At 44.8% G+C, this 9,381-nt stretch overlaps 1 protein-coding gene across 2 annotated transcripts in view; it reads left to right on the top strand.

Moving 5' to 3' along the window:
• Window positions 1–9,142, top strand: part of nbl1 (NBL1, DAN family BMP antagonist) — a 13,341-nt gene extending 4,199 nt beyond the window's left edge. For both annotated transcript variants that reach the window (XM_077229889.1, XM_077229890.1), the window contains exon 4: window positions 8,696–9,142. In XM_077229889.1, the coding sequence (XP_077086004.1) occupies window positions 8,696–8,893 (198 nt within the window). In that variant the 3' untranslated portion in view covers window positions 8,894–9,142. The remainder of the gene's footprint in view (window positions 1–8,695) is intronic.
• Window positions 9,143–9,381: the final 239 nt, after the last annotated feature.

Below are 9,381 nucleotides of genomic sequence, written 5' to 3'. Positions count from 1 at the left end.
TTTGTAGTAATAGTGAAAACGACCAATTTCACATTTGTAGTAATAGTGAAAACAACAGATTTCATATTTGTATTAATAGTGAAAACAACAGATTTCATATTTGAAGTAATAGTGAAAACGACAAGTTTAATATTTGTAGTGAAAACAACAGATTTCATATTTGTAGTAATAGTGAAAACGACAGATTTCATATTTGTAGTGAAAACGACAGATTTCTTATTTGTAGTAATAGTGAAAACAACAGATTTCAAATTTGTATTAATAGTGAAAACAACAGATTTCATATTTGTAGTAATAGTGAAAACGACAGATTTCATATTTGTAGTAATAGTGAAAACGACAGATTTCATATTTGTAGTAGTGAAAACGACAGATTTCATATTTGTATTAATAGTGAAAACAACAGATTTCATATTTGAAGTAATAGTGAAAACGACAAGTTTAATATTTGTAGTGAAAACAACAGATTTCATATTTGTAGTAATAGTGAAAACGACAGATTTCATATTTGTAGTGAAAACGACAGATTTCATATTTGTAGTAATAGTGAAAACAACAGATTTCATATTTGTATTAATAGTGAAAACAACAGATTTCATATTTGTAGTAATAGTGAAAACGACAGATTTCATATTTGTAGTAGTGAAAACGACAGATTTCATATTTGTAGTAATAGTGAAAACGACAAGTTTAATATTTGTAGTGAAAACGACAGATTTCATATTTGTAGAATTTGTAGTAATAGTGAAAACGACAGATTTCATATTTGTATTAATAGTGAAAACAACAGATTTCATATTTGTAGTAATAGTGAAAACGACAGATTTCATATTTGTAGTAGTGAAAACGACAAGTTTAATATTTGTAGTGAAAACGACAGATTTCATATTTGTAGAATTTGTAGTAATAGTGAAAACGACAGATTTCATATTTGTATTAATAGTGAAAACAACAGATTTTATATTTGTAGTAATAGTGAAAACGACAAGTTTAATATTTGTAGTGAAAATGACAGATTTCAAATTTGTAGTATTTGTAGTAATAGTGAAAACGACAGATTTCATATTTGTAGTAATAGTGAAAACAACAGATTTCATATTTGTAGAAAATGAAAAAATTATTGAAAATGGTAGAAATTGTAGAAATACTGAATCCAAATGTTCACTATTGTATTTCTGCATTTTCCCCTATTCCAGTACAAATATGATCATGTAGTTGCAATTTAGATTGAGTTATAATTCAATTTTCACTATACCAAATTGTCCCAAATGTCATAAATATTGTGACTAAATGATCCTACTTGTGCTGCACTAGTGAACACTGCATCAACACTACAGAAGTCCTGCGGTGTGTGAGTTTTTTGGCCGTCTCAGAATCCATCATGTCCGCTGGAGAACGCGTCACTGTTAGCTTCTCGTGCGCTGGAGTGATGAATGTGGCGTGTGGCATACTGTAACACAAGAGCTGCGATGAAACCACAAATACCTATTTAACATCAGCGTAATGATGGATGGACTCACGAGAGAGTTTATGAGGCGTGTTGAAAGACAACAAACACACTCATCTGTCTTGCGCAGGGAACACGGTGTGTTTTAACTGAGTGTGTGTGTGTGTGTGTGTGTGTCAGGTTTGTGTATTTACAGTATTTAGCAGTGGCCTTTAGGGCTGCCCTCTAGTGTCGGAGTTTATTTAGCTTTGCATGGCAGACGACGGAATGTTTGACCACAGTGTGTGTGTGTGTGTGTGTGTGTATATGTGTGATGTCAGCATATGAAAATAATGTCTTTGTTTGCCCTGGTTCTCACCCGTGGAGATCTGAGAATCGCTGAATTGACGTTAATTGAACGTTGTGACGCACAAAGAATGTTGGACTTGAAAAGCTTTAGTTATATTTACGCGCTAACATCATGTTCTGGTTCTCTGTTAGCATTAGCCCCGGACTCAAAGGGGCCGCTCTCTGCTACTTATTATGTTCTTTTATACAATCTGTTTTTAATAGAGAGCAGTTCATGTTCGGTGAATAAAACAGACTGAGGCTTGTGTTGACAAAGACCTGCAGTAATGTGACAGGACCTGATCTGACCCTGAACGCTCACTTACAGTAGATTAGCGTTAGCCTGACGTTACACAGTGTGCTTACCAGAGCCACGCAGGGTCAGTCTCATTCATAGCCAAACATTGATGTTTCATTTCAGATACATTACACACCAGATAACTTTGAACAAATGTTCTCTTAATGTTACTGTATGAACGTGTTTATAACATTGAAAGAACGTTCCCTGTTTGCTAGGTAGTAAGTCAGTGATTAGCGTAGTCTAGTTAAAGTCCCCCTGTGGTGAAAATCCAGAGTTTTTAATATGCTTTAAGACAAACCATGTGTAAATTCATAAGTCTTACATACATACATACATCGTAAATACATTGCTAAGTATTTTCTCCTTAAAACTGCAGTGAACCAAAGACAGTCTCAAAAACACGGTTTGAAATCGCTGGTGTTTCTGACGTCACAAACTACCTTGTAACCAATCAGATCGTCAACGAGTGGATCTCTGAGTGAGTGAGTGAGTGAGTGGAGGCGGGGCTCATTTGCATATTCATAGAACTGCGCATACTAAATGAGGCAAGGGTGTCGAGTTACATTCAAGATATTTTAAGACATGAAGAAATTTTTTCAAGGAAAACACTTATCAATGTCATTTTGGTGATCAAAGATGATTTTTGAAGATAAAATTATTGACTACAATATCATTCTTGAAGCAAAAAGCCTGTTTTTCTGTTGACGGACACTCAAAAGTAGCTGTGCGTTTTGACACTCAAAAACAGCCATGTATTAACATAAAAAGACTCTCAACAGTGTGCAAGAGACTTGTTGTTCTCTTCATTTGCATTACATTTATTCATTTAGCAGAGGCTTTTATCCAAATGAGGAGCATCAGCAGAAGCGTTGTGTCCAAGCAGAACCTTCCTGTCTCTCTCTCTCTCTCAACCAGCTCTCAACACTGAAGAGACTTAAACTGCAGTTCCTCCACTGGCCACTAGAGGCCGGCTGCAGAAGAGACTCAATACCATAGACCCGCATGTTAAAATTCCCAACTTTACAGCAGAAACAAACATGTTTACAGTCTGGTGCAAAAAGTGGTTTTGGTCTATATAGCTAATTTTGCTCTTCATGACGACTGTGAGAAGGTGAATTTTTTTACAACTCATCCGTTTAAATTATATTAAGCCTTAAAGTTCTGCATAATGTAAGGAATTACCTGGGTCAGGCTTTGGGGATACGTATTCAAAGATTAGTAATTTGCAATTAATAATCGTTCATACGGGTTTGACCCAGATAAACATACATGTTAAATCTCCCAAAAAGGGATAATATTTCCCTGCATCTGCATTCATATATGTACTTAGGCAATTAACACAAAGTATTATAATTAATTGCAGGAGAAGCTATTCCTCTGGGCAGAAGGAACAGCCTTCCTGTTCTATAACGATTCTTTAAGTAGGCTATCAATACATTTTTAAAGCACGTAGCTGTCACGGAACACAACCAGGAGCCAGAAAATCCAAGAGCAGTAGTTTTTTTTAATAAAAGGGTAATCCAAATCACAATCAGTCCAGACAAGGGTCAAAATCAAAAAGGCAATCCAAAAACAAGAAACCAAACACGAACAGGCAAAGACAGGCTACCAGAAGTGGTGTGACAATATACAAGGACTCCGTGACACACACTGAAACAGACAGGGTTATATACACAGGGAATTGTAAGATAATGGGGAAATGGCTGAGTGCAATGATCAGTGATGAGGAACAGCTGAGTGCAATGATAAAACAAGGATCGTGGGAAATGTAGTTCATGAAGTGAATGACACCGTGGGGAAGGAAGACATCTAGTGGACACCTGGGGAACACAAACCCAACACTGTGACATAACCCCCCCTCTACGGAGCGGCTACCAAACGCTCCAAGACAACTAACACACAACACAAGAGTTCGGGAGGTAGGTGGAATGGCGGAGGATCAGGGGGAGGGATAGTCGGCCAGGTCCATGCAGGGGAACAAAAACGGGAAATAATGACTTAGGCGGCGACCAGGGCGAAGTAGACAGTCCATCGGGCGGCCAGGGCGAAGCAGACGACCCATCGGGCGGCCAGGGCGAAGCAGACGACCCATCGGGCGGTCAGGGCGGTGAAGACCCCTCGGGCGGCCATGGCAGAGGCTCTGGAACAGACACTGGCACCGGCTCAGAAATAGCAGACACCGGCTCAGGAACAGCAGACACCGGCTCAGGTACAGCAGACACCGGCTCAGGTACAGCAGACACCGGCTCAGGTACAGCAGACACCGGCTCAGGTACAGCAGACACCGGCTCCGGTACACCAGACACCGGCTCAGGTACAGCAGACACCGGCTCAGGTACAGACACAAGAACTGTAACAGTCACAAGAACAAACACTGGCTCTGGCGCTGGAACAGGCACTGGCTCTGGAACAGGCATTGGCTCTGCCTCCGGCTCTGGAACAGGCATTGGCTCTGCCTCCGGCTCTGGAACAGGCATTGGCTCTGCCTCCGGCTCTGGAACAGGCATTGGCTCTGCCTCCGGCTCTGGAACAGCAGACACTGGCTCCGGCTCTGGAACAGGAGACACAGGTATGTCCAGGATCCGAACCAGACGCTCCAGATAGTCCCGGTCCATGAAGGCAGACGGCACTGGCTCTGCCTCCGGCTCTGGAACGGGTACTGGCTCTGCCTCTGGCTCTGGAACGGGCACTGGCTCTGCCTCCGGCTCTGGAACAGCAGACACTGGCTCCGGCTCTGGGACAGGAGACACTGGCTCTGCCTCCGGCTCTGGAACTGCAGACACTGGCTCCGGCTCTGGAACAGGAGACAAGGGTATGTCCAGGATCCGAGCCAGACGCTGCAGATAGTCCAGGTCCATGAAGGCAGACGGCACTGGCTCTGCCTCCGGCTTTGGAACGGGCACTGGCTCTGCCTCCAGCTCTGGAACCGCAGACACTGGCTCCGGCTCTGGAACCGCAGACACTGGCTCCGGCTCTGGGACAGGAGACACTGGCATGTCCAGGATCCGAGCCAGGCGCTCCAGATAATCCAGGTCCATGAAGGCAGACGGCACTGGCTCTGCCTCCGGCTCTGGAACGGGCACTGGCTCTGCCTCCGGCTGTGGAACTGTAGACACTGGCTCCGGCTCTGGGACAGCAGACACGGCATGTCCAGGATCCGAGCCAGACGCTCCAGATAATCCAGGTCCATGAAGGCAGACGGCACTGGCTCTGCCTCCGGCTCTGGAACGGGTACTGGCTCTGCCTCCGGCTCTGGAACGGGCACTGGCTCTGCCTCAGGCTCTGGAACAGACATTGGCTCTGCCTCAGGCTCTGGAAAGGGCATTGGCTCTGACTCCGGCTCTGGAACAGACATTGGCTCTGCCTCCGGCTCTGGAACGGGCATTGGCTCTGCCTCCGGCTCTGGAACAGCAGACACTGGCTCCGGCTCTGGAACAGGAGACACGGGTATGTCCAGGATCCGAACCAGACGCTCCAGATAGTCCCGGTCCATGAAGGCAGACGGCACTGGCTCTGCTCCGGCTCTGGAACGGGTACTGGCTCTGCCTTTGGCTCTGGAACGGGCACTGGCTCTGCCTCCGGCTCTGGAACAGCAGACACTGGCTCCGGCTCTGGGACAGGAGACACTGTCTCTGCCTCCGGCTCTGGAACTGCAGACACTGGCTCCGGCTCTGGAACAGGAGACACGGGTATGTCCAGGATCCGAGCCAGAAGCTGCAAGTAGTCCAGGTCCATGAAGGCAGACGGCACTGGCTCTGCCTCCGGCTCTGGAACGGGCACTGGCTCTGCCTCCAGCTCTGGAACAGCAGACACTGGCTCCGGCTCTGGGACAGGAGACACTGGCTCCGGCTCTGGGACAGCAGACACTGGCTCCGGCTCTGGGACAGCAGACACGGGCATGTCCAGGATCCGAGCCAGACACTCCAGATAGTCCAGGTCCATGAAGGCAGACGGAACGTGAACAGTCTCTTACTGGGCAGATGGGACGTGAACAGTCTCTCGCTGGGCAGACATGACGTGAACAGTCTCTCGCTGGGCAGACGTGACGTGAACAGTCTCTCGCTGGGCAGACGTGACGTGAACAGTCTCTCCCTGGGCAGACGTGACGTGAACAGTCTCTGACTGGGCAGACGTGACGCGTCTCCTTCTCCGGACCACCGGACTCAGGACCACCGGAACCGGGACCACCAGAACGGGGATCATCTCCCGACTACATCCGCCACTGTGACCTCCACGGGACCCGCGAAACTTGACCAATCGGGTCCCCTTAAAAAACTCCCTTCTCTCCCGCTCGGTGGCTGGGGAAGAGATGTTACAAAACATACCGCTGGATTAGGTGTGACGGAGTCCTTCTGTCACGGAACACACACAGGAGGCAGAAAATCCAAGAGCAGTAGTTTTTTTAATAAAAGGGTAATCCAAATCACTATCAGTCCAGGCAAGGATCAAAATCAAAAAGGCAATCGAAAAACAAGAAACCAAACACGAACAGGCAAAGACAGGCTACCAGAAGTGGTGTGACAATATACAAGGACTCCGTGACACACACTGAAACAGACAGGGTTATATACACAGGGAATTGTAAGATAATGGGGAATTGGCTGAGTGCAATGATCAGTGATGAGGAACAGCTGAGTGCAATGATAAGACAAGGATCGTGGGAAATGTAGTTCATGAAGTGAATGACACCGTGGGGAAGGAAGACATCTAGTGGACACCTGGGGAACACAAACCCAACACTGTGACAGTAGCTTTGGATCGTATACATTAAAGGGACTTGTATATGAGCGAAAAGACAGAATCTATAAATGAATATAATGCATTTAATAAAGGCAAAGTTACGTATACCGTTGTAACAAACAATAAATGTATTTACAAACACAATAATGGCAACAACATAATGAAAGAGAATGCATCAATAAAGAGAGAGAGAGAATGAAAGAGAGAATGAGAGAGAGAGAGAGAGAGAGAGAGAGAGAGAGAATGAGAGAGAGAGAGAGAGAGAGAATGAGAGAGAGAGAGAGAGAGAGAGAATGAGAGAGAGAGAGAGAGGGAGAGAGAGAGAGAGAGAGAGAGAATGAGAGAGAGAGAGAGAGAGAATGAGAGAGAGAGAGAGAGAGAGAGATCCGTAAGGATCAGTGGCAAATTACAGACCTTAAAACCTTTGAGAGACAACACGGGAAAACACATCTTAATGCTCTGAACACTCGAAAAACGAATATACTTGCACATTGTTCTCTTTGTTGCTGGAAACGGCTGCGTGCGTGAGCGGCCTCGTTTCGTGTGTGTGTGTGTCGTCGGAGCGTCATGTGGTCTGCAGATGGTCTGGAGCGCGCACTTTCAAACGAAGGTTTAAAGGTCTCGGACGTAAAATTACCAGAGAAACGATTCAAGATATGTTCACTTACTCGTCTGAGGAAATGAACAAAGTAGAAAGGAAAAATAAAACAAACAAAAGAATAGATCCCCAGAGGGGATCACGCGGAGCAGTTACATGATGATATGATGATGCGAAGAGAGGAGAAGTAAGAGAGAGCTAGGTGCTTGGCGCGTCTCTTTAAAGCAATTTGGTTCACGCCTTCTCTCGCGTGAATGAACCAATCACCTGTGAGAAAAGTGCGCGGCAAAAGTGTTCCTTTATCCTGTCGAGACCTACTTTGCATGTTTTATGACAGTGACAGAAATGCGTTAAATTTTACTCCAGAGATGATAAAACATAGTAAAATACATTTCAGCACTATATACGATATGGATTCAGCTGGGACAAACCGAGAGATTTACATTGATACCAGACAAAACATGAAAAAGCATAGGAATTACAAAGATACGGCTTGATACATAATTACACACCTTATAGTTCATTTAAAACTACAAAAGCAATATATGTATTCCCATCTGACTTGGGCATGCCGACACACATAAAAACATATCAAATATATTTCGGTAAAGTCTACTAAATGAGGAAATTAGTAACGGTCCATGCATGTGTGTGCGTTTTGGAGAGAGCTTTCTCAGTCTCTTCGGAGAGACGATTAAAATCTCTCTGAAGCTCGGACCTAGAGCTGGGGAGAATGTGAAGATTGTTCTGGCATCGCTCTGAGTGCCATAAAAGTGTTGAAGGGGCCATCTTCCCCAGACTTTTTGGCGCTGAGCTGGTTAATTATTAGACAGAGACACACAGTTTGCAGTTTAAGGAAACTTAGCAAAAATGTGTTCATTAACACTGATGATTCAGCTTACACGAATCATGATTCATCCAGACGCATACACTACAATAATTAAGGGCGTGGCCACTTGCGCGTGGTCGATTGTCGCTGATGTCACTACTAGCCGTTTGCCTGCTAGCGTTAGCGTCACCTCAGCTAATCCCCCTTGCAGCACATTTTCGTTTATCTGCGAGTGACGCGCAACCAAGATGGCGACGGCCAGCTCCGCCCACTTTGGGCTTCAAAAGCGCTCTTCAGAAACACTACGAGTGACGTAACGCACACTACGCACATATTTTATACAGTCTATGGGTGTGTCACAGTATGACCTCACGTTGCCTCAGATTTCCTACTCTCACTGATCAGGTCACGCTGACTGCGTGTGTTTGTGTGTGTGCGTCTGTGTGTGTGCAGGTGACCCTGGACTGCGCCGACAGTGATGAAGCCCCGCGCGTGGATAAGCTAGTGGAGCGGATCCTGCACTGCAGCTGCCAGTCGTGCAGTAAAGACAGCGGCCAGGAGGGGGCGCTAGTGCAGATCTACCCGTCAGAGCTGTCAGACGACGCACACACACACGCGCATTCAGACACACACACGCCTGAGGCCGGGTGACACCCGACTCTCGCTCTGTTCAAAGCACTTTTACACCTAGAGATCATGACACTTATCCAGACTTTAGCACAATCACTGAAGCCTCAGTCAGCTCTGTGAATACACACACACACACACACACACACTCCACTTTATATTACTGACGCTTTTTCACACGACCAGATCTATATTTACACGTAATGTAGCCTACAGGAACACGTGTGTGTCACTTATGTACAATTGTTTAATCACAATAAAATGTGAAATCACCTCATGTGTGAATGTTCTTCTTAAACACAGCCGTTCAAAAGTTTTAGATCCGTGAGATTTTTAATGTTTTTAAAAGAAGTCTCTTCTGCTCACCAAGGCTGCATTTATTCGATTAAAAATACAGTAAAAACAGTAATATTGTTAAATATTATGAAAATTCACTTTTTATCAATTTAATGCATCCTTGATGAATAAAAGTATTGATTTATTTTATTTATTTCCCCAAAAAAATGTAATAA

This window comes from Siphateles boraxobius, unplaced genomic scaffold, assembly GCF_051911475.1.
Source record: "Siphateles boraxobius isolate OS27281-9 unplaced genomic scaffold, OSU_SipBor_1 136, whole genome shotgun sequence".
Taxonomy (NCBI): Eukaryota; Metazoa; Chordata; class Actinopteri; order Cypriniformes; family Leuciscidae; genus Siphateles; species Siphateles boraxobius.
The sequence above is the reverse complement of the archived record's forward strand: the minus strand, read 5'-3'. Positions and strand labels throughout refer to the sequence as shown.